General features: G+C 35.9%; 1 protein-coding gene across 4 annotated transcripts in view; it reads right to left on the bottom strand.

The window, feature by feature from the left end:
* Strn3 (striatin 3) overlaps window positions 1-26,250 on the bottom strand; it is a 79,144-nt gene that overhangs the window by 4,658 nt on the left and 48,236 nt on the right. For 2 of the 4 annotated variants that reach the window (XM_052185876.1, XM_052185877.1), the window contains 8 exons: window positions 22,353-22,493; window positions 18,172-18,305; window positions 16,544-16,719; window positions 16,341-16,388; window positions 15,933-16,054; window positions 11,818-11,985; window positions 10,296-10,436; window positions 8,202-8,309 (listed from right to left, as the gene is read on the bottom strand). In XM_052185876.1, coding sequence (XP_052041836.1) covers window positions 8,202-8,309; window positions 10,296-10,436; window positions 11,818-11,985; window positions 15,933-16,054; window positions 16,341-16,388; window positions 16,544-16,719; window positions 18,172-18,305; window positions 22,353-22,493 — 1,038 coding nt within the window. The remainder of the gene's footprint in view (window positions 1-8,201; window positions 8,310-10,295; window positions 10,437-11,817; window positions 11,986-15,932; window positions 16,055-16,340; window positions 16,389-16,543; window positions 16,720-18,171; window positions 18,306-22,352; window positions 22,494-26,250) is intronic. The other 2 variants (XM_052185878.1, XM_052185879.1) reach the window with 1 other exon arrangement.

Here is a 26,250-nt window from a genome sequence, read left to right as displayed (position 1 = left end):
TTACAGATGCTTGTGAGCTTCATGGGTATTGGGAATTAAACTTGGATCCTTTCCAAGAGGATCAAGGACTCTTAACCACTGTGGCAATTCACCAAGTTGAAATTTAAAACAAGCTGTGAATACAAAGTTGTGCAGTACAAAACTTCTGGGGAAAGAGTATTCTGCACTGGCACTATATAATTTGATGGAGGAAAAGCAACACCACAAATTGATTCATTCTGCAGTCATCAAGACCCAGATAGGTGCTTGCCACCAAGCATAACCACTTGAGCTTGAGCTCAGGAAGGAAAACCAACTCTTGCAAGGTGCCCTCTCGCCTCTACATGCATGTCTCCACATGCATGTCCCCACATGCACACACATATATTTCAAAAACTGGGTGGTGTGTAACATTGCGTGCCTTTAATCCCAGCACTTGGGAGAGGCAGATGGAGTTCTGTGAGCTTAAGGATGGCCTGGTCAACAGAATGAGTTCCAAGACAGCCAAAACTACACAGAGAAACCCTGTCTTGAAAAGCAAAACAATAAAATTTAATAAATCTTCTGTTATTCAGGTATCAGTAATTTCTAAAATTAATCTCTTAATTAATTTTAGTGATAATGATAAATAAACAGAAGTCAACAGAGACATCTTGCTTTTTCCTCAAGTAGTAACTGCTTAGTATTGCCAAAGAACAGTCAAACTTTTATTGTTTAGGGAGCCGTTTTTCGTTATTTGACTGTGTTCTAGATGATCACAACTTAAATTTCTAAGACTTTCTGTATTTTATTAGGAATATATAATGAAATAACACTCACAATGATTAAATGGAAATTGATTTTTATAAAGTACAAGACATCGCCTGCCTCTGCCTCTTGAGTGCTGGGATTAAAAGGCACATACCACCACTTAATCCCCCCCCCCCCCAAGACAGGGTTTCTCTGTATAGTCCTGGAACTCACTCTGTAGACCAGGCTGGCCTCGAACTCAGAAATCCACCTGCCTCTGCCTCCCAGAGTGCCGGGATTACGGGCGTGTGCCACCACCACCCGGCAATATTTTTTAAATATACAACTTTAACTAAGCATTTGAGTTTTATACAATGTTTTTTGCTTAATCAAATTTATTCCCGATTCCTTTTATCCCCACCCCCAATCTCATGTCCTCTTCTCTGTTTTTGAGATTATAAAATAATTACACCATTTCTCCATTCCCTACTCTCCCCAAACCCTCTGTGGTAAGCTGAATACCACAGAGAAGGTCCCCTAAAGGCTCATATAATGGAATGCTTGGTCATCAGAGAGTGACACTACTTGAGAAAGATTAGGAGGTGTGACCTTGTTGGAAGAAGTGTGTCACTGGGGGTTGGTTTTGGAGTTTCAAAAGCTCAAGCCAATCCCATTGTCTCTCCCTTTCTTTTTTTTTTTTCTATTAATCCACTCTGCATCCTGATCGTAGCCCCCCTTTCAACTTTCCTCCCAAACCCACCATCAAGACTACGATGAAAATGGAGAAAGCATGTAAAAATGCAAGCAAGCCACATTCAATGTTTTCTTTTGTAAGAGTTGCTGTGGTGATGGTATCTCTTCACAGCACAGAACAGTGAATAAGATCCCTTCTCAATATGCACCCTCCACCACGTTCTTTCAAATCATGGCCTTTTTAAAAATTCTCTTTTACATGTATACAATACACACATATACTTAAAGATAGCTTGCTCAGTCTGAATTATGTTGTGTGTTTGTTCTCAGGGTTGACCATTTGTTACCATTTGTTTTGCTCTTCCCTGAGGAAGACTCTCCTACTTTGAACACTTCCTAGTGCCACCGCTGTTGAGGGCAAAGGCTCCTCTCTGACCTAACTATTGTAGTCTTTGCTCAGCTCACGTTAGGTAGTCATGTTGGTGAAACATTATGGGTATATCTTCTGATAGTACTAGTCTCACAGCAGACTCCTGCCCTGCCCATCTTCTGCAATGATCTGTAATCCTTAGGTTTGTGAAAATAAAATGTGTAGTCTAAACTGCCTTCAAACTTGAACTAGCAATCCTCCTGCCTCTACCTCTTCTATGTAGGTGCTTCTATGTAGGTGCTGGGAACTGAACCTGGGGACCTCTCCAGAGCAGTACATTCTCTTATGCACTGAGCCATCTCTTCAGGCCAAACCACCACCACCACCACCACCACCACCACCACCAAGTCCAATTTGTACTGCTCATACATTCACGGGTGTATGGTCAGCAAGGCGGACGTCAACCTACCAGAGGACACATCCTTAATGAAAATGGATTCTCTTTTATCCAGAACCTATCAATTGTCAATAGCTTCACACTTAGGAGTGATAACTCTTAAGCCCCTCTGCCCTTTCCTGTACACACCCCTGGAATGACTTGATCTATTAGTTTAAAAAATATATCAGCTCTTGAATACATTTTTCCCAATGAAGAATAAAAGAACCCAGAATATGAATAGTCCCTTTCCAAGTATTTATCATCAAGCTCCACTTAAAATGTCACACTAATGATGGTGTCTCAATTCACTTACCTAGTTCTTTTTCTTCTCTAGAGAATGAGCCCCCAATCACCCAAATTTATTATGTTTTTAACCAAAGACTAAGATGTATCTATATATTTATTTATTTCAGGGAGCTATAATTTTCCAAATATAAATTCTAGGCTCCCTGCTTAATCTCCCCCACCCCGTGTGTGTGTGTGTGTGTGTGTGTGTGTGTGTGTGTGTACATGGGTATGAGCACACACACAGAAGCCAAAGCAAGACGCCACATATCTTTCCATGCATCACTCTCACTGAGCCATACACTTATCCTTTGGGCTAAGTTGGCTAATCAACAAGATCTCAGAATCTGTTTGCTTCTGTCCCCCAATACTAGGATTACAGGCATATGTAGGCATGCTTAGTTTTTTATATGGATGCTGGGAATTTGAACTCAGATCCTCAAGATTGCAGAGTAAAAGTTATTACACACAGAGACATTTCCCCCAGACTACTGCCCAATATCTTAACTTAATTCTTTCCCATATTATATACAATTGACTTCAAAATGTGAATAATATACCAGACAGACTATGAAAAGAGGGATACAATGCTGGATCAAGTTAAATACTGGTCTTCTAATGGTGATCATAACATTTCAGACCTCCTCCAGTAACTAGGACCCCACTTTTACTAATACATACTTGCAGTTTTTCTCATTTAACCAACTTTCTTGTGGTTCCATTCTTTAAGTAACATCTTCTTCCATTAAGATGAACAGATTACTAGCTAAAATGTAGTTCAGTGGTTCAGCACATTGACTACAATGTGCAAAGCACTGGGTTCATTTTCCAGCATCTGCCCCCTCCCCAACAAAATAAAAGATGACATATTGGGGCCGGAGAGATTGCTCAGAGGTTAAAAGTACTGACTGTTCTTCCAGAGGTCCTGAGTTCAATTCCCAGCAACCACATGGTGGCTCACAACCATCTCTAATGGGATCTGATGCCCTCTTCTGGTGTGTCTGAAGATAGCTACAGTATACTCATATATATTAAATAAATATTAAAAAATTTTTTAAAAGATAACACATTATGTCTTTTATAATAAATCTAGATAGTTATTATAATTACAAATAAGCCAGAGTAAGTACTGGCTCAGGGATCAAGAACACTTCCTGCTCTTGTGGATGACAACCTAGGTTTGGTTTCCACTACCAACAGGCCAGTCAGTTCCAGATATCTGACAGCCTCTTTTGATCTCCAAAGGCAAAATACCCACACACATAAAATAAATGTAAAGTGTAACTGAATTAATATATTCAAATAGAACAATGTTTCACAAAGAATGAACAATAAAACAACAGTCTGAGAACCCTTGGTTTGCTCTGTTCACCAAAGACCAATGGTATTAAGAAGATGGCAGATTCCTGGACTACAGATGGCTCAGAGTTATTAAGGGCACTTTCTCTTGTAGAGAATCCATGTGTGGCTTTCAGCACTCACATGGTGGTTGAGACCATCCATAACACCAGTTACAAGTAATCCAGTGGCTTTTTCTAACTTCTCTGGTCACCAAACATACATGTGATATACATATACATGGCAAACAAACACACATACATATAAAATAATGTGGTGTGGTTTGTTTTGTTTTGTTTTTTATTTTGTATGTTTTTCTTTTCAAGACAGAATGTCTTTGTGGAGTCCTGACTGTGCTGGAACTCATTCTGTAAACACATAGATCTTTCAACCTCAGGGATCTACCCGCCCGACCTCCCAAGTGCTAGGATTAAAGGTATGCGCCACCACTGCCCAGAATAAAATCTTTACAAAGGAAAAAAATGGGGGCTGGAAAGATGGCTCAGTGGTTAAGAGCACTGACTGTTCTTCCAGAGGTCCCAGCTATCACATGGTGGCTCACAACCATCTGGAATGGGATCTGATGGCCTCTTCTGGTGTGTATGAAGATTGAAACAGTGCACTCACATACATAAAATAAATATGTCTTTAAAAAAAAGAAAGAGAAAAAAATAAAAAGGAAAAAATATGGTAGATAAATGTTGCCACACAAACAAGTTCCCAATCAATTCAAGCCCCTTTTTCCTCTAGTTTCTCCTCAGTTCTCACTCATACAAGACCCTTTCCTAGAATCACACAGGCACAATATAGGAACTCAAAATATTGTCTTTACTAAAATTGTATTATTTTTTGCAGTACTGATGACTAGGCCCAGGGCCTGCACATTCCTGTCTAGTTCTCCGGCCCACTAGGCTATCCTTCCAACACTTTTTTCTTTCATTACTTTGAGTGAAGCTATCATTAGGTTGACACAAACTAGAGTCATCCGAGAAAGGGCCTTAATTGAAGAAATGACTCCATGGGATCCAGCTATAGGGTGTTTTTTCCATTAGTGATGGATGGGAAAGGGCCCAGTCCATTGTGGGTGGTGACATCCCTTGGTTGCTGGTCCTGGGTTCTATAAGAAAGCAAGATGAGCAAGCCAGGGGAAGCAAGCCAGTAAGCAGCACCCTCCATGGCCTCTGCATCAGGTCCTGCCTCTAGATTTCTGCCTGAGTTCCAGTCCTGACTTCCTCCAATAATGGGTGGTGATCTAGAAATGTAAGCCAAAATAAATGTTTTCCTCCCCAACTTCCTTTTGGGTAACTAATTATCAGCATCGGAAGTTGTTAAAAATTAAGTAATTTTATTTTGAGATACTTTTATTTCATGGCCTCAGGCTGATATGGCTTTTTTCAAGGCAGAATTTCTCAGGTAGCCCAGACTGTCCTGGAACTCTCTCTGTAGACCAGGCTGGTCTTGAATTCATAGAGATCTGCCTGCTTCCAAAGTACTATGATTAAAGGTGTGTGTCACCACAGTCCAGCTCACTAATAATTAAAAATAAAACAGCAACAAAATCCCCCACAGATCTGGAATATGTTTGTGGGGGGGAAAAAAGGAGAAATTGAGGGGCTAGAAAAGGATAGCTCTGCATTTAAAAGCATGTACTTAGGTAACTGAGGTTCAATTCCCAGCACTTGCTCCAGGGAATCTGACACCTTCTTCTGGCATCCACATGTAAAAATTCTCTCCCTCTCCCTCTCATGCACACACACACACACACACACACACACACACACACACATACACACACACACACACACAAAATTACAAATAAAATAAAACCTAAAAATTAAAACAACTAAAACAAATACCCAGAACTTACTATTTCTTAAGTAAAGCTTAACACTGTAGGTATCGGACTTACTTTATACATACATATCATACATATATGTTGCGCTCAGATAACAATAAGCTCCCAGGAAAGTAACATCTTTCCATGAAGAAATCAAGAACAATATAAAACTCTAAATTCATTTTTACAATTAAAATTATTTATTCAAATATGGGGGAGGGGTGTGACAAGGGCTCACTTTATATTCCAGAGTGACCTGGGATCCTTCATCTTTCTACCTCAGCCTCCTACATGCTGGGATTAGAAGGCTGCACCACAATGCTTGAACCTATTTATAGTATTTTTCTTTTTTTTGTATTTAGGGACAGGGTTTCTCTGTGTCAGGCTGTGCTACTCATGATCTGAGGAATAGGCTGGTGTCAAATTCACAGAGATCCACCTGCTTCCTGAGTGCTAGGATTATAGGATGCATGCTCTACCATACCTGACCATGTTTCAGATTTTTTAAAAAAATTCTACCACAAATTTACTATGCATTTTATAAAATGTTATTCTCTAATGAGAAAGACCAGTTATGGGAATAGGGTATGTGACAATATTTAATGAATAACCAATTGTCTCTGAAAATACAGTATGTGAAAATAATTTAACTGTTTAATGTAGCAATGTAACTAGATGTGCATATGGTCCTGGAAGATTAATTTTTAAGAACTGTTTTATGGGTAGAACCTATTATACAAACAAGGTTTTAGACTAGTAAACAGAAAGAATAAATTGGTAGAATTTAGAAACAATTTGTTGTTTGGTTGGTTTTAAGACTGGGCCTCATGTATCTCAGACTGGCTTTGAATTGGCTATATGCTCAAGAATTATTTTAAACTTTAATAAAAATTTTTGAAATGTGTATGCATAACGCCTTAGTGTTTGTACAGTATGTGCATACAAGAGACCACAGAAGTCAGAGAGTCTAGAACTGGAGTTATAGACAGCTATGAGCCACCATGTAGATGGTGGGAATAGAACGCAGGTTCTCTGCAAGAGCACTAAGTACACTTGGACACCGAGCTATCTCTCCAGACTCTGAACTTCAACTTTGATCCTCCTACCTCCACCTCTTCCAGTGATGGGGTGCCAGGGATGAACTGCAATGTTCAGGTTACATCATGTGAGGGTGAATCCAGGGGCTTGTGCATGGTAAGCTAGCACATACCCACTAAGCTACCACCTCAAATTTGCACTTGATTTTTTTTAGTGTGTTAAAATTTTTTAGCAAGTCACTTGATTTCTTCTAAATGAAAAGTAGCTCTAGAGACAAATTTTGTTCACCAGGTCCTAGGGTATTTTGAATTAGGCCCACATAGGTTCATGTATGTGAGTACTTAGTTACCAGGCCCAATGTCTCCAATCTCAGTCAATCAATCAATCTCAACCCCCCTTTCACTTTCGCTCGCTCGCTCTCTCTCTCTCTCTCTCTCTCTCTCTCTCCCCCCCCCTCCTTCCATCTTAGTTGCCTTGGCATGGTATCTCTGTACAGTCAGTACTAACACATCCCCCTAAAAAATAAAAGTTTCTCTTAAAGTTTCTCAAAGTAGTAAAGTAGGCCAATTTGTCATAGTTCCTGAAAGATGGTATTTTTTTTAAAAAAGACTTTCTGGGGGGTGGGAGCGAGGCCTGTAAGAGGAGTGGGTATCAGAAGTACTGGATCCTCTGAAGCTGGAGTTACATGTTACATGCAGTTGTGAATGGACCTATATAGGCAATGGGAACTGGACTTGGATTCTTCATAAGGGAAGTGCCAGCTTTAGAATCTTCTCTTTAGTACCCAAAAGACAGTATTTATGTAACGTTTTACATAGTGCCAGGAAAAGCAGTCCTTAAAAATACATACACTGTGCCAGTGTAATGCTTCAGCAGGTAAGGAATTGGATGCACACGCCTGAGGGCCTGAATCTGATGCACACATCCTATAGAAATGCCAGAGCACAGTCCACAAAGTCCTTCTATGACTTCCATATTGACACCCATGCTTCCAAATACAGAGATCAGACATACAATACATTTTTATAAGTTAAAAACTGAAATACCAATGCACCAAAACACATGAAATAGAAGTTAAAAATTGTATATACATCTATGATTCAACTATAAGTTATTCAACAAACATATCTACATCAGCAGTTGATCTACTGAGAAAGCTTTAAGAACATACTTAAGCGATATATTTTGGTGTATTAAAACATAATATGAAAAGTATTCAAATGAAAGAATGTGTATCTACTGAAAATGGTATTAGTTAGGCAAAGAACTGTGTATAGTCAAAAATGAACTTGGACACTGAAGAGTGCTGTATTAAGTAAAGTCAAACTGAGTTACAGCAACTTAGCAGAGGGATGCACATCTGTAGAGGGGTAATTAAGCACTTCACGAATCCCCAGCACCTCAGTAAAAGTTTAACTTGATTATTTCATAAACCAAGACAACATGCTTTATATAAAACAGTACTTTCAATAATCTCAAATCAACAAGCTTACCCGTTTTATTGTCAAAAAACTTGATGTGTCTGTCTTCATGAGCAGTTATTGTAACAGGAAGTGTAGGGTGACTTACTACTCTGTTAATGTGATTACTAGATTGTAAACCTGAAAAATAAGGGAACACAGTACTTTAAAATACAAACTACCTGGGTTAAAGCTATATTAACAACAGCTTAGCAGTATAGCCTGTGTCAGGATATGGGCTGGATCTTTAGCACAAAACTGAACTACAATTCAAACTCTAAAATAGAAAGTGGATAACAGTCTTTTACTCTTACTCACTCTGAATTCCTGTTAAGAATCCTCAAATACTAAATTAAAGCGCCCATTATCGTATCCACATTGTGGAGGAGGACAGGGTTGAAAGGAAGGCAGTCAGTCACCATAACTTAGGCTGAGTTTCTAACTGTAGTACTTGGTAGGCTGAGGGAAGAATGAGTTCAAGGACCAAACAGCCCTCCGCCTCAAACATCATCTGAGATCTGACCACATAAACATGCAAACATTTCAAATAACTATGAAACAATCCACATTTGAAAAAGCAGTAACTTAATCCAGTGAACTGGTAGAACAATCTCAAAAGCACACTACTTCAAGCACCATACAGTGCAGTGCCTATGAGCACAGGTGCATGGGGGAGAATACATGCGAGGTACAGACTGCAGTGGAGCTGCTGGGGGCGGCACTGACAGCTGTGTGGGGACACAGATGTACCAAATGAGAATGACAAGATGAGGATTCTGTGAGAACCAAGAGAGATCTGAGTTTGAACTACAAGTCTTTTACATTAAACAACAACAACAAAAACATGTTTCCAAAGTCTGTTTATAAAAAAACAAAAACAAAAATAATCAAACAGTGAACACCCCTGAAGCCAGGAAGACCAGAAGGGTGAGGCTGATAGGTTAGCAACCTGACTGTTGCCTCGCCTATTAACACCAACCACAGTTCATTAAGGAAGTGGATGAACTCAGGCCTGAGTTACAAAGCGAGCCAGATGAGCTTACACTGTTTTGTCATCCTGAGAAAGCAACAAAGCTATCAGAACCACGTCAGAGTCTTAGGAGCCAAACTGAATAATAAGCTCCCACTGGCTAAACTGAGATCATCTGGACAGTGTACTAAAGAGAACACCTTCAATGAACTGAAAAGCAAATACATTTTTATATATTAGATATTTTAATACTAAAAATATTTTGAGAATTAATAAAAGAAAATTTCTGGGTATTTTAGTTAACAAACAGGGAAGGAACAAGAAAAGCCAATTTTCCACAGTTGATGAAATGAACCCAGACAGAAAAAGAAAAAAAAAAAAAAGAATCACAAAAAGATAAACAACAGATTGTGTGTGTACACACACACACACACACACACACACACACACTAAGAGGAGCCTTCTAAAAATACCACCACAGAAAGGCAATCAGCAAAACCTCCATTGGGAAACTAGATAAACCCCCCCAAACTTGAACTTAAAAGGCAACTTGTAGGTAAATAGACATAATTAACCAAAACTCCTGGACTTCTGTGGATTCTTTAAAGAAACTACAACATGCATCATGTGCAACACTTTGGAATGCTGTTTGTAGATAACTTCAGAAAATAAGTAATGACTATCAGGTTCCTACTTTTTTTGGAACAGAGTTTCTCTATATAGGCCTGGCTGTCCTAGAACTCATTTATATAAATATAAATTTATATATATACACATACATACATATTATATATACAATATAATATATAATATATAAATATGTGTGCATGTATATATGTATATATATATATATATAAAACCTCAAACTCGCAGAGATCTGCCAGCCTCTGCCAAGTGGTGGGACTAAAGGTATGTGCCACCATGCTTGGCTCGCATATATTTCCAGATCAAAATATTTCTTTGCTTTCATTTTTGTTACATTTTTGTTTCTATATACCTACTCTATTTGAGGAAACTGTACACATGATGTACAATGAGTGTAACAAATTATTTTCTAACCTAAATTCATGGTCAGTATGAAATAGCTTAAATACCATCTCCCTTCATGTAATAATAATCTTTTAAAAGAAGTTTCAAAGAAATTCAAGAAAACTTACCAGAATCTACCTGTGAGGAAAGCATCACTAATGACTGTGATGTTTCTAAATCATAAATGACCGCACTACCAGTGTTGAAAGAGGTAACCATATGAGCTGGGTCACAGCCTATAAAGTCAACCGATGTAGGTATTCCATGTTCTGTAAGGGGTCCAAAATAGATTCATATATATTTATCTGTGTACATAAATTCTCTCCCTCTCCCTCTCCCTCTCCCTCTCCCTCTCCCTCTCTCTCTCTCTCTCACACACACACACACACACACACACAATGAAAAAGAAAACAATGTGTTAGGGTCGTCTCAGTTTCTTAAAAAGTATGGAGTTATATGTATTCTGTGATGCATTTTCTTTTAAGGTAATGAAAAGAAAGTGGTTCATTTGAACTTTGAACTATCTGCCAATTTTCTTAAGGAAAACAAAATGAAAACCAAACAAACAAAAACAGACAGACAGACAAACAAAAATAACCGAACACATCCCTACCTCCTAACCTGGGATTCTCTTATATCATTCTCTGGGAGACTCTTGTCACACATGTAAGCTTTACCAAGGAGTTAATACAAGTCTACAAATCAAATTCTGGATCTATAAAAATTAAGCTGGGGACTGGGCATAGTAGTAGATGACTAATCCCAGCACTAGGGAGGCAGAGACAGAAGTGTCTCAGCGAGTTTCCGTACAGCCCGATTTATAACAATAAGACATAGACAGGCAGGCGGGCAGACATGTTGGGGGTTTTAAAGCAGATATATTTGAGAGTATGCTCCCATCAGTTCTTAAGGGTAGCTGCCCCTATAAGAAGTATCATTTGTCTACCTTAGTGTTTGATGCAAGTATGTTTATGTTAAAAATAGAACATGTTCTGAAAAATGCCGCAAAACACTGAGTTATGCTGTACAGCTGCAAGGCCCTTCCAGTAAAACAGGACTAAGTAAAAAGATCACGGTGAGTTTTTTAAAGTTCTTTAAATATTTCTCTTTGAATCAATATAGAAATAATTACTTTGTCCTTTTCATTTTCCAGTTTTTAAAACAAATCTTGGGACAGCAAGATGACTCAACAGGTACAGGTGGCCCTTTCAATCAAGCCTGACAACCTGAGTTCCATCTCTATGGTTCACATGCTGGAGAAACAGGTTCCTGACAGCTGTTCTCTCATCTTCCTCCACCTGTATGTCAAGGCTTTCCTATGAGTGTACACAGACACACACACACACACACACAGACACAGACACACACACACACACACTCACACACAGTATGTATTTTTAAAATACATATAAATTACATATATTAACTAAAGGCTCTTTGGGCATAGCAGTTAAGAATGCTTGCTACCTAAGACTTTTATTCCCAGCACCTGTCAGGTAGCTCACAACTGACCACATGTAACTCTAGCTCCAGAGGACCTTACAGTCTAGCCCCTCTGGGCACCTGGACATACACAAGACACATAAATAAGTGACAAATCTTAAACAAAAACAAAAACCACTCCTCTTAATAGAGTCAAATTTGACTTACCCTTGTCTCCATTGTAAGTGCAAATACATGGCAATTTTTCTTGTGGATTCCATAACCTAATAGTGCCATCTGCTGAACAAGAGAGTAACTGATTTTTTATGCCACTATAGGCAAGACCCCAGACTGCATCTGTATGAGCAACTAAAGTGCCAGCTAGAACATTTGACTCTGTGAAGAAACAAAGAAAACATTAATTGGAAGTTTAACAAATAATATATATAACTTACCATATAATTAAATATAAAAATACACATAAAGCCAAGCATAGTAGCATATGACTTTTATCCCAGCACCTGGTAAGCAGTTCTGTGTTGTATAGGCCAGCCTGGTCTACATAGAGAGCCCAAAACCAGTCAGAGCTATATAGTAAGACTCTGCCACAAAACCAAACCAAACCAAACCAAACCAAACCAAACCAAACCAAACCAAACCAAACCAAACCAAACCAAACCAAACCAAACCAAACCAAACAACCCCAAGAAGACAAACCAAAGTACAGATAGTGAACATTTCTAAGTATGGAATTATGACTATACTACTCACTTAAAGGGCACAATGGTAAGGAAATGCAATTCTCACTGTGCTGAATTTCATAATAGTTTAACTTTTATTTAGTTAAATTAATTTATTTACTGACTTGTTTATTTTGGTTTTCGAATCACGGTTTCACTGTGTAGTACTGGCTATACTGAAACTCACTCTGTAGACCAGACTGTCCTTAAATGAAAGAGATCTGCCTGACCCTGCTTCCTGCATGTTGGGATTAAAGGTGTGCCAGCATGTCTAGCAACTTTCAAGATACTTTATTATTAGCCACTCTCCTTCCAACTCTCCTTTACTTTTCTAAAGTCCTAGGTGATCACAAATCCATTGGATTAGTGCAAATATGCCTATTTTCTGAACATGTTGTATGAACAGAATCACAGATGGGATGTGTGCCTACTTTCTTATTTTCAAGGTCATCTACTTTGCGGCACACATCAATACTTGTCAAGGAACATTCCACTATTTGGTGTTTTAATATCTTATTTGACCATCAGTAACTGATGAGAGACCTGAGGGTAATTATGAGTATCATATTAGGTCATCCTCTATTCCCAGTTTCCTTTTCATTTTTATTACCATCTCGTTCATCCTCATAGCTCCCAACTTTCCTTTATTGTGAGTGACTACATTTTACGTTATACCAAGAAAACACATTCACAAACAAACAAACAAACCTCTTCCATCCTATATCCAATTTCAATCAATGTCAAAAACCATCTTCTCACACCCATAAGGAAAATAAGACAGCTAGCTAAGAGGTAAAAGCACTTGGCACAGGAACTTAGGAGAAAACTCCCAGAAGCTGTCTCTGACTTTCATAGGTGCCCCACGTGGTACACATGGAACACACACACAAATAAAACTAAGCCCCATTTGTTTCCAGAGACAAGTGAAGAGTTAATTTCCATATTAAGAGTGAAACCTACCAGGTGCATTCTAGAATTCAGTCAAACTTACTTTCTTGCTTTCACGCTTTCTATTAGACAAATCTTTGCCTTAGAATCATTAATAAAACAAATTAAAATTAAAAAATAAAAAGTGTGCTGGGCGGTGGTGGTGCACGCCTGTAATCCTAGCACTCTGGAAGGCAGAGGCCAGCCTGGTTTACAGAGTGAGTTCCAAGACAGCCAGGGCTATACAGAGAAATCCTGTCTCGAAAAAACCAAATCCAAAAAGCCAAAAAAATAAAACAAAAACAAAACAAAAAATAAAACAAAAAAAAGTGATATGTGTACTAGATAGATTCTTTCAACCTAAACAATAAAAATATTATCCTTCCCACCACCTTCTGTAAAACTGTTGAAAAGTAAATTATCTTCCATCTCCTATGTATTCTTCAAATCACTATAGTAATGAAGTTTCTGAAACTACTATTACACCAAAACAATTCATGCCAAAATAGCAGTGACCACAAATTCTACCAAATAGAGTAAGTACTTTTTTCTTTCATAATACAGAACATTCATTCTTTCTGGTTTCAATACTGCTTTTATTCATCAAATCTGACTTAAGATGTTAACATGGGTTCTTCAGTGGCCAACCCCTCCATCTGACTTCCAGGCATCTGTCCAGTGAGCTTCCTAGAGTCCTTGCAGTCTGCTTCCTTTCAGAACTGTTCTCTTCTTTGGGTATGTACCCATCTCTACTCAACTTCCTGCTACTTTCAGCCATTGTTAGGTCTAGTAAAGATAAGGCTATCATCTCTTGATTGATACTCATTCCTTTAAGTGCATCCATAGGTTAATATTCTCATTCATATTAATTCTCTCTCATAGTCTATCATTATTACAATGAGTACTACATCTACACAATAAGCCTAATGTCAGAACTCGATGTTGGTGGTAAATTATAAATAGAAAATGGAGATAACTGTACAACTGTGAACACACAGTAAAACTACTAAATTAAATACCTTAAAACAATCAATTTAGTCATGCAGTGGTGGCACACGCCTTTGATCCCAACACTTGGGAGGAAGAGGCAGGTGTCAAGTTAGTTCGAGATCAGCTTGGTCTACAGAGTGAGCTCCAGAACAGCCAGGGCTACACAGGGAAACCCTGTCTCCAAAAACAAACACACACAAGTTTATAGTGTCAATTATATCAATAAAACCATTCCTTTTAAAACATCAACCAAGAGTCTCACTTATTACTTCATCAATTCAATACCATTTATCAATAAAATATATATCTATATCTACATATAAGATATAGATATTACACTACTCTCCCAATATATATTAACCCATTCCTTTAAAAAAATTATTTGATCTATGCGAGTGTTTTGCCTACATATATGTATACATACTACATGTGGGCCTTGTGCCTATGGAGGCATAAGAGGGCATTAGGTCACCTAGAGCACAGGTTATGAACAGCTGTGATCCATTAAGATGGTGCTCAACACTGAACCTAGGTCTTCTGCAGGAACAATGCTTCAAAGCCTCAGCCATCTCTGCTACACTCACCCTCCTTCTTACCCACTTTACCATTATTATTTAATCAGTGTAACCTTTCGTTTCCTAGGTAACTCTTATTTGATTCCTGTCCCTGGCTGCTATCAAACCCTTTCTGCCTCTGTGGGCCTAGAACTTTTTATAACTTGACTCCTTTACCCTTTAGCTTATAGCTTCAAAAATGGGTTTTTTTTGTGTGTTTTTTCGAGACAGGGTTTCTCTGTGTAGCTCTGGCTGTCCTGAAACTCACTCTGTACACCAGGCTGGCCTTGAACTCCGAAATCCACCTGCCTCTGCCTCCCAAGTGCTGGGACTAAAGGTGTGCGACACCACTGCCTGGCTCAAAAATCATTATTAACTACAGACCATTCCTGAGTTCTCACATAAAAAAGGTCATAAGTGACACATATTTCTGGTATAGAGTATTATATTTTATTATTACTTAACAAAAAACCAAAAAAATTAAGCATAACCCCTCCCCTAAGACCTTGCTTATTCACATTCATCTTATTTCTTTGAACAAAGTATTCACCACTACCCCTTACATTATGGCAATGTGAGCACCAAGTATGTTAACCAAAACAATGAGAACTCATAAACTTTTATTGTTTTAATAATCATGAACAATGTCCACACAGTGTAGCTGAATATGTAGTTTTAAGTTTTAATCAAGAACAAGTATCTCAAAGTGCCAATTATAAAAGTCAAAGTTTTGTTTTGCTTTTCATTTTGAAATTAAAGAATTTTTTTGTCCTCCATGAAGTAATGATAGCCCCTGGCTATCCCTACTGTTTCTTCTGTTGTCTTGTATTTAACCTTTAAGTATTAATCATTGTCTCTTCAGTTTAAAAATGATTTACTTCAATTAATTTTTTCCTCTTCATTTTGTTAACTGAGATTAACATTTAAGAAATATGTTTCAGACACAAGACAAAGTACCAATTCATTCACTAAAATAAAATACTCCTGGCATGACATTTCTCTTTTAAATAATTAAACTTTCTAGCAAGCAGAAGAACTAAATGAAAAAATTATGTTTGAGGTAATAACATTTGAACTACAGAATTTTGTCAATTCTATTAACTAAAAAGATCCATTGTACCCGTCTACTCACCATATGTGTCATAGGGATCCACATTAGGACTAGGCATATTCCACCACTGAATGGTTGCATCAATACCACCACTAAAACACTGCTCTCCATTAGAACTAATAGCTAATGATAGGACAGGGCCACTATTATAGAAAAAGAGGAAAATTAGTTACAAATTCTAGGAAGAAACTCAAGCCTCCCTTCCCCCTCAATCCATTCACTAATGTAGTGTCTAAAAGCAATTTTAGGTAAAAATATACAATTGAAAAGTACTATTAGATTATATTCAAATATAATTAATCAAACGAGGCATCATTCAACTAATAACATATCTTCTCTAACATCAAATGATGAGAAAATTAGGTTTGAAGACAGACTGCTAACTATAAACAACTGTTGCTCATTAAATACTAATTCAAGAAAACTTACATGTGGGCCCTAAATGTGTAGATAGGTTCTACATCTAAAGAGGCACTCCTAAAAGAGAGGAAAAAAGGGATGGGGAAAAAGAACATATTAAATCATCTTAAATCACTAGTTGCTATTACAGATGTACTAAAGATACAAGATAGTAAAAAAGAGTGCTCATATGAACAAAACTAGAAGAAAAAAGTCAATATTAAAATACTTGCTTTTTGGCAGGAACTGTCTTTTGCAAGTTCCAAAGTTTCAGGGTGTGGTCCTCAGAGGCAGTAACAAGCACAGGTTCTACAGGATGAAAAGCTAATGCTCTCACTCCATCAAAATGACTACGTAGTGTATATTTGGGGTTCCAAGTCTTTCGAAAGGCATCTTTATTGGCAGGCAACTAAAACAAAAAAGTGTATATTTACAGGTAAAAGTAACAAGCTCAAAGGCATGTGGACTTTTTCTGTTTTCTTTTTGGTGTGTTTAAAACACATATCTAGAACTGTTTCACTAAAATATCCAGGGGCTTTTAAATGTACCTTAAAAACTTCAGAGCAAGTCTGTCGCAAAGCAATTCTTTATCTAAGAATTTAGAAAATTAATTTTGTTGGACTTTCAAATACCCAGATCAAACGAAAAGTTCTTTAATGTTTTCATCTAATTATCAAGCTGCTATCAAATGTTAGATGAGAACAGAAAATTGCCACTGCCATAATAATTTACATGAAAGCCAAATGGGAATATAAAAATTACCAAATATTCAAGGGTACAGAAAACACAATAGTTCCCATTTACAAAATTGACCAGTATGTAAAAAATTTCAAGGCAGAAAGTTAGGGGACTTTTGAAACAATAAACTAAAAATAAAAACCCTTTAAAGGTATTTTCCTACATCTATTTGTTTGTTTCCTTTTAAGATAGAATCTTCTGTCACCCATGCTAGCCTTGAACTCACTATGCAGTTATCCTGAAATTACGATCTTCCTGATTCTGTCTCCCAAATGCTAGGATTACAGGCATTGGCTGCTCTGCCCAGTTTAGGTGGTGCTGGGGATCGAACCCAGGGATTTGAGCATAGTAGGTAATCACTATTCCTAATTCTTAACATTAATAAAGGTTAGTCTTTTTTACCTTCATTCCTGTATCAGAAAAGATAAGCTGTAAAACCAGTTCTAAAGCTGTTAAAAGTTTACTACAATTTAGGTGAAAATATGCTCTAAAAATAAAGCCCACCAAGGCAGGTATCTTTTAAAAAGCATTATAACTTCAGTATAAGATTTTTTAAATGTTTAAAAAACAAATTTGCTGAAAAACTAAAGTGAATGTAAAAAAAAAAATCTAAATACTGTTAGCTTTCAATTGAGTGTTTATGCTTAGAAAATATTTAGTCAACACTAGTCTACTATTAACCCAGTTCTTCCTATCTCTTTTTTTCTAGCCCTAAAGTGAAGTTAAATATTCAGGAAATGATAAAAGCTAACTTTGTGGTGACTGACAAGATAAAAGGCTCAAAACCAAAACATGGCTTTTAAGACTTATCCTGATAGCAAACCCCTGATTCTACAGCCATCTATTCTGTTAATACTAAAATATGGCTTACTGAGTTCACGACTCAAGATGTATTTTATCAAACCACTATTTTGAAATAGTAACTTCTACTTATCCACCAAAATTCCTAAGATTTAAACACCACAAAAAAATTACAGCAAAACTAAATGTTATTACAAATCAACACATCGACACACTTATCTTTCCCATGCACCTTGACATTAATTCTCTTTTACAAATGATTCCAAAGAATAAGGAGCCTTCTATTAAATCATTAAAAAATTAAAAATAAAACTGCACTTACATCATAACTATAGTCTGCATCATTTGTTACCGTCAAGTCTGCAAGGTCTCCAAGGCCCAGTACACTTAACAAAACATCATCAGAACCCATAATAAATGACTTGCCTCCTCCAGATGGAAACGTTATTGGTTCAGCTATAAAGAACAAAACCGCTTCTTAAATGCTGAAAAATCATACAGTACAACACAATATTGTGGGGAATTTAAGCACGAAACAGTTACAAAATTCAGTAATATTATGAATTCTATTTCTCACTTCAACACACACACAAGAAAAAAACCCTATTACTGAGTAGAAATAAACAAATGTATTCAAACTACAATGTAGTAGTTATCATCCACAAATTGAATATAAACTGTATTTATTATCCCAGAGTGGAGGCCAAATACAAAAATTTTGTCTGTTTAGATCCCTTACAACTTCCATAAATTGTAACTGGACAGTTTGGATTAAATAATCAGATTTCAGCCACTTTGGGGAAACAAATGTCTACCAACCTTGAATTCGCACATATGATATTTTTTAAAAGTCAATAAATGACTGCTAAGTCCTTTCAGTTTCTGAGGAAGTGAAAGAACATTCAGATAAGACAGTTTCCAGACATTCTGACACAGTACCCATCAGGGCCAGTTACGGTCTAGGAAACGATGACTACTAATAGTATGTGTCCTAGAGGGAACACCTTCCAACTTGAAAACTTCCACTATGGCTTCATTTTAATGCCCTCTTTTATTTATTATGATGCTGCTAATATAAAAAAACAATTGATTCACATTAAGTCTAAAACTTTTAAGTTTTGGGTCAGAATGAAGGAAAGCCTAACTCTGCCCAGCCGCCTCACCTCCGTCCTGTGCATGATTACACTTTCTATACTGACACCTCTGTTCAAATTCAACTGCCATCACTGGAATAACTAACTATAGCAAGACAGTTAGAAATGTAAGCAACAATTCTCAATATAATTTTAAGTAGGTGCTTTGAAATAATAATAGAAATATTAAGATGGCAAGAAAAAATAATTATAAAATGTGTCAACCTGACTAAAATTCATGAATTTTAAAAATTATTCAAAAATTCATGCTAATAAATTGTGAAAAATTCCTACAAAATGGCATCTATTTAACAAATACAGCAAACAGGTATAATGAAATATACTAATTTACTAATAATACTGAAATAACTCATTCAACTCATGCATATTATTACCAAAGTAAATTTGTTAATTTAGACTTTTTAAAATTTTATTTGCTAGTTTCCAGACTCAAAATGGTACCTTAAGTGAAGGTATAATTCAGCAACTAATCAAATTTGAAAATACTTCATAAAATATATATGATATGTATGTAAGATGCTAAGTATCTCACACATTAAATCATTATGACAGTTACTATTAAGCCATCATTCAATGGTTATACTTGAATATGAACAATACATGGTACTGATCTCTATAGATATTAGTACATAGTTACTGATAATGCAAGAAGCAGCTAAGAACTATAAGGTCAATAGTTTAAGAATCACATTAAAGTCAGTAATCAAATTAAACTTTTATAATTTTTACCAGTACAAAAAATGATTTAAGTTCATAATTTGATTCTAAGATAATTTAAGACAAAATGCCATAATTCCTTTCACTAACAACTACACAAATATTCATTAACACAAACTTAAAATTGTAATAAAAAAACTTTACCATCACAAATCATTTCTTTATAAATTCTTTTTGTGGGATTATTTTTGATCAACCACACTGACCAGCTTCTGGGCACAAGGAGAGAAGTGGCTCGACAACTTCAGCTGGGTTATTTAACAAAAAATACTATACTCATTTTTAAAATTAGTAATGTAAATTACATTTCTGTACCTTTCCTGTATAAACACATATATTTGTTTATATCTAGCTAGCTACACTACTCTTTTGATACTTATTTATATGTCTGTATTCAAAAAGATATTTTAAGTTATTATTTCTACTTTCCCTATCATCCATCATTGCAGCATGCAATAATCATAGTAAATTCTTAATTTTTTGCTCTATTATCTCTGCTGAAAGAATTAATATCTATTTTACAAATCATTTTAAGTTCATATATAATTACCTATAGCAGTACATAGCATAAAATATAATCAACAAATCAAAATAAAATTATTAAATGAGTATTTTGTTGTACTTTATTTATTTTTAGACAAGGTCATTCTATAAATTCCTGGTCACCCTGGAGCTTGCTATGACCTGGAGCAGGATAGTCTCAAACTCACAAGAGATCCTCCTGCTTCTGCCTCCTAAGTGCTGGGACCAACAGCCTGAATTTTATTTAAATGACAGAAATTTTATTAAGCAGAATTGTCTTTCATGAGAATCCTAGGGGCTATAATATAGAATCTTTCAAAAAAGTCCTTTTAAAGAGGCCTGTGACTAGTTCTCCTTTTGACAGAAAGCATGACCAAGGAAACCTGTATCAAATTCCTTTTCCTTTCAGAGGAGTACCAAAGTGTGTGTGTGTGTGTGTGTGTGTGTGTGTGTGTGTGTGTGTGTGTGTGTGTGTAAGAAAGAGAGAGAGAGAGAGAGAGAGAGAGAGAGAGAGAAAGTAAGTATGTTAGATATCGTTAGACAAGTACTCTGCCACTGAAATATATCCACAGCCCCTTTCCTCCAATTTTATTAAACCTAAAGAACATGCAGGCAAATGATTGATCCCAGTTTTGCCAGTGACAATAAAGAATATAATTTGGTCTTTTGTAACAATAGTTTAAAATGTTGTAATATTAGACAACAGGTATTTGTTCTTTATGAACTGAAAATTTTTTCCCCAAAAGTATCAAATTTTTTGTTGGCAAAGTCACTAAAAGAGACTGTAAGAGTCATTCTTTAAAAATGTAATGAAGGTCAATCAACCCATTTACCCCACCACTATCACAGAGATTAGTGACTTACTTTCTTGTAAAAAACACACTCATACACTTGACAAACACAGAGTACAATGACTTTTATACAGAGTAGGCCTACTGGCTTTTCCCCTAAGTTGGTTTTAAACATTAAAAAGGGTTCATATCATTAATCTGACTTTTCCTTAAACTGCAAAATATACAGCCTAAAATATAAGTAATAAAAATTTTAGTTAATCACATTACACATTACCCAGAAAAAGAAAATCGCAAATCAAAACAATAAAAATAGTAGAGCTAGTATCTATATTTTAGAAAATAGTAAAAGAACATAGCTCAGTGGAAAATAGAGGAAAAAAAAATCCAGATTTTAATTTCCATTCTTTAGTATTAGTTTTATTATATGATTTTTAAAAATCTTTTTATAAAATTCTGTGAATTAAAAAAAAAGGTAATAAGTCATGAGGAAAAATGCAAAATTGTTAAACTTTGCTGTAAGAAAAATATGTCCAGAAAAATTGGAATAAAATGTATAAAAAAAATTGAGAATGAGCAAATTCCCTTGCAAGCATGAATAAAAATAAACCTACATAAATTACTAATGTGTTATCATACATATTAAAGTAATTTGGATTAAAATTGAGATTATTTAGAAGTATATCTGCACCTAGGATTATACATTAGTCAATTAAATCCATGTATCTTTAGGTAAAATCAGTTTTAAAAAATGCTTTAAGTAGTATTTTCACTTCCTATGTACTTCTGGCTAAGATAAATTTTAGAAATCTCTTACTAGGTCATGAATACTTGCTACAAAGTTGAAAAATTATATTCCTTATCTTAATATGATTAACAGTTACATCTACTTTTAGAAATAATAGGTAAGATTCACATTACACTTCCTAGCACTTCTATTAAGTGGTAATTATTAGCACCTGCTACATTTGAACTACACTATGAAGAATTAGTTTTCTCCCCACCTGTATTTTTAAAGAATATTTATTAAATTGTTCTTTTCTTAATACTAGATTGTAGGGTAAAGTTAGATTTAAGGAAGGTACTGTGAACTGAACTACGGTGAAAACAACTACATATAAAATGAAAACAAAAACAAACATAAAACACTAGAAGACACGTTTTGTCCCTGCGCAATTGATACCAGGAGCTTGCCCAACACCTCTAAGATCACGGAGCATCTCTAGCATTTTATACAACAGCATGTCTGTAGGATGAAGAGGTGGTCTGGAGTTAAGGAACTCGGCAATACAAACAAACAGGAGAGCTAAATGCTGTACCTTCCTCTGCTCTTGCACCTTCATGATCAGCCATTCTAGTAGAGGCTGACCTAGACTGATTAATGATTCCTGAAGGGATGTGGGGCAGCTCATCATCTCCCAGATCAGTTATCATGTCGCAGAGGTTTGTCCTGTTGACCCCTGTAAATTAACGTCAGCAGTAGAGGTTCATTTAATAGCTACCGCCTGACTTGCTGGCAACCTTACTAAAGCAATTTACTAACAAAACAGGCTTTTAAGAAGTCCAAGTTATTAAATATTGTCTTATACACAATTTTCCAAAATACACTGAAAACATTTAAATATGTTGTATAGTTACTATTTTGTGGCTCTTTGTGGATACTGGATAGATCAGTGAATAAATAACACTGTATTTGAAACATATAGAAGGGAGAGAAAAAAGAAATACTTCTATTACTCAACTTGATTCTGTAAGTTCAGCCACCGAAAATGCTATTAAATCCATAGAAAAAGTATTTAAAGTTGATGTTTACTATTCCATATAACAAAACATGGGCCTTTCAACTTAAATCATTGTTTTAAAAAGTAAAAGAAATAAATACAAAATGACTTTTATGAGGGTGCAACAAACAATTAACTTTCCCTGCTGTTTTTATGGATAGTTCCCCACCATATTAGTACAAATATGTCGTTCACAATTTAACCCAATTTGTTAAAAGTTGTTTCTTAGAATTGTTTACCTCAAATTTTTACTTTTCCAAATTTAGAAAAAGATTTATCTTTGAGTTCTTTGAAATTCTTGTAATGATAGAAAAAGTCAGCACTGCCATAGACCATAAATTTAAAGGATTTCAACTAATGCCTAGATAATTTAGACAGAAACATAAAACTCAAAAGCTTCTGCAGTTATGGTATACTCCTTAACTATGAGTCACACTGTCTACTTTTAAACTATGAGTTATGTAGGATGAAACTTAGCTTTAACAATGTCAAAAATTAAAAAAAGAAATTAAAATCAGCATAAGATAAAAGAAATTAAAATAGATTCCAGGTCAGACATCAGATCCTTATGTTCATTAGCATGAACACTAAGAAACTAACTAAATTAGGCTGCTATCTACATCCGTTTGCACACTCAAACTTTATCTTCCTTTAACACACCACCTATAGTATTTTCTCCAAATCTAAAACTAACATTTTCTTTTTCTTAAATGTGATTTTTGCTAATTGATATTTTCTTTAGCAAAACTAATAGTTAGGAGGCAGTTTTATTTTCTCTGACTACCACTATAATTAAGATAAACCTTTCACATTGTTAGAAATAATGTCTTGAAGACACAGAAAAAAATGCATTCAAAAAAGCAAGAGAAAAAAAAGAAAAGAAAGTGTGCAGAACCTTGACAACGTTCTGAACTTGGCTTTTATCCCTGACATATGTGGTGACTGTGTCTCATGCTGTAAGCAGGACTCAACTTCGTAATCTGACCTGAAAGTTCAGGAAATGAAAGGTAGTCCTTGCAGGCTACCTTTAAAAACAAAAATTTAGTTTCTCACAACATGACAACTGTTTTAAATAAAATAAATGTGACATTACAATATTGAAAAAAACAAAACAAAACAAGCAGAACTACAAAGTGAGTCTGTGGCTTTAAGAAGTGCACCGACTCTTTCTAACCTGAGATGAAAATAACTGAAAAGGAAAAGGAGGGAGAGAGAAACCCAGAGCACAGGACTAACTGGTCCATTTGAAAACTGTGCTGTTAGATGGGGAATGGGAGGAACGCAGGTAAAGCTAGAGGGGCAGAGGAGGAAATGGAAAGAAGGGATAGCCACTAACCTGAGATCAAAAGTTTGCCAGGATTCTCAAGTCCTCTAGGCAGGCCTTGAATCCTACCTATGCCTGGCAAGTGCTGGAATTATAGGCATTTGTCACCATGTTTATCTCAGGTTTATTTTAAAAGTATAAAGTCAAAAACAGACAACAAACTATCCTTTGTATAATAATGTTCCTTTGCTATGAAACAGATTCACCTTTCTCAATGTACTGATTGATATTACATTAGAAAATGTACAGTGATCCAGTAATATCAGCAGAGGAAATGGTAAAAATCATTCTATATATTGAAACAGTAGGAAACATTAAATGAATCTTTTTATCAAATATTATAAAACATTGCCCCCCCACCTTGCAGGACTTTTATGCAAATTCTCTAATCTTCCCACTCAGTAAAATTGTTTTTATACAAGGGCCCTACTACATTTTCCAATTCAGAGGCTAACCCCCTTCCTTCTTCATTTCCTGTATGTCAATTCTTTTAAGACTAGCCAAACAAGGAAGACTTCAATCGGACTCCAGGTAATGGGAAAAAGACACAGTCACCACCTGCGCTGGAATAAAAACCAAGTACATTTCTATCTCAGTGTATTTTGCTCTTGGGAGAATCATCCTCTTGATTGAGAGTAAAGCCTGCTTATCCAGATACTTCATTGGGAATGGTGGTCTCTTTCTTTGTAATACCCTCAACTTATTCCTAATGTTAGTATACATGAGCTTAACTAGAAAAAGTTAAAACAATTTGCTCTGTTAAAAAACCAAGATTGCAAATATATGTACAGTCTCAAAATGTGAATCTGTGAAATCCAGAAAGGCTATAAATCTTTTTTTTAAGAAACAAATTTGAGGCAGGATCTCATGTAGCCCAAGTGGGCCTGAAACTGTCTATACAGCCAAAGATGCGGCTGAACTCAGCATCTCGCCTCTCCTGAAATTATAAGTATGTCCTATCAAACTGCATCTGTGTGGTACTGGGGCGGAATTCAAGACTGCATGGATGCTAGGGCAAGCATTCTCCCACTTGAGCTACATTCCCAGCCCAATTTTATATTTTCAAGTCAACACAAATTTTAAGCAGGACAAAAGTAACAATCAGCTAAGAATAAAGACAATTAATAATAGTTTCATTCTTTTCATGTTCAAAGACAAATAATAACAAAAAATGTTTAAAAGACTAATTCCTCTTATAGTCTAAATAAAAGGATTTTCCTGGCCGGGCGGTGGTGGCGCACGCCTGTAGTCCCAGCACTATGGGAGGCAGAGGCAGAGGCAGGCGGATTTCTGAGTTGGAGGCCAGCCTGGTCTACAGAGTGAGTTCCAGGACACCCAGGGGTATATAGAGAAACCCTGTCTCGAAAAAACCAAATCCAAAAAACCAAAAATAAAAAAAAAAAAAAAAAGGTTTTTCCTGTAAACAATCAAGTGGATAATGCTCCAAATGCTATAAACCATGTGCTAATTAATCATCATTAGTTTATTAGCTTTACTGAGCTAACACATGTAGCAAAAAATGGAGAATACCAAAAGCTAGAAAATTCTATGAAACTGAGATTTTTCTTGTTTTGTTTTGAGAAAAGATTTCTTTGTGAAGCCCTGACTATCTTGGGAACTTCTTCTGTAGACCAGGCAATCATGGAATTCAGAGATCTGACTGCTTGTGCCTCCCCCAGTGCTAAGACTAAAGGTGTACACCACAACACGTGGCTGAAACTGAGATTTAAAACATAAAAAAAAAAATATATTTTTCTCACTCTCTCTCTACTCTCAGTATACACCATTAACTCTAACTCTTTTCTCCAATTGTTTATTTGATGTATTTTGTCATCACAATAAAAAGCTGACCAACCAAAGTGTCTATACAGGTGTGCATTTAAAAAAAAGATATACTTGCAATACACGGGGTTTGGTGCTATTCAAGGTATTGGGTGGTCTTGAAGCATCCTTTAACTAGGACACTACCATTTTTCCTTAAATTACATCTACATGACAGATTTACAGTTAATATTTTCATACTGAACTCTGAATTCTATTTTTAATTTATAATTTCATGAAGGAAATGTGGAGAGTAATTTCTAATCATTTCTTTTAGAAATCTAATTCATA

This window comes from Apodemus sylvaticus, chromosome 6 (genome assembly GCF_947179515.1).
Source record: "Apodemus sylvaticus chromosome 6, mApoSyl1.1, whole genome shotgun sequence".
In the NCBI taxonomy this organism is placed as follows: domain Eukaryota; kingdom Metazoa; phylum Chordata; class Mammalia; order Rodentia; family Muridae; genus Apodemus; species Apodemus sylvaticus.
Note: the sequence above shows the minus strand (reverse complement) of the source record. Positions and strands in the feature narration are given on the sequence as shown.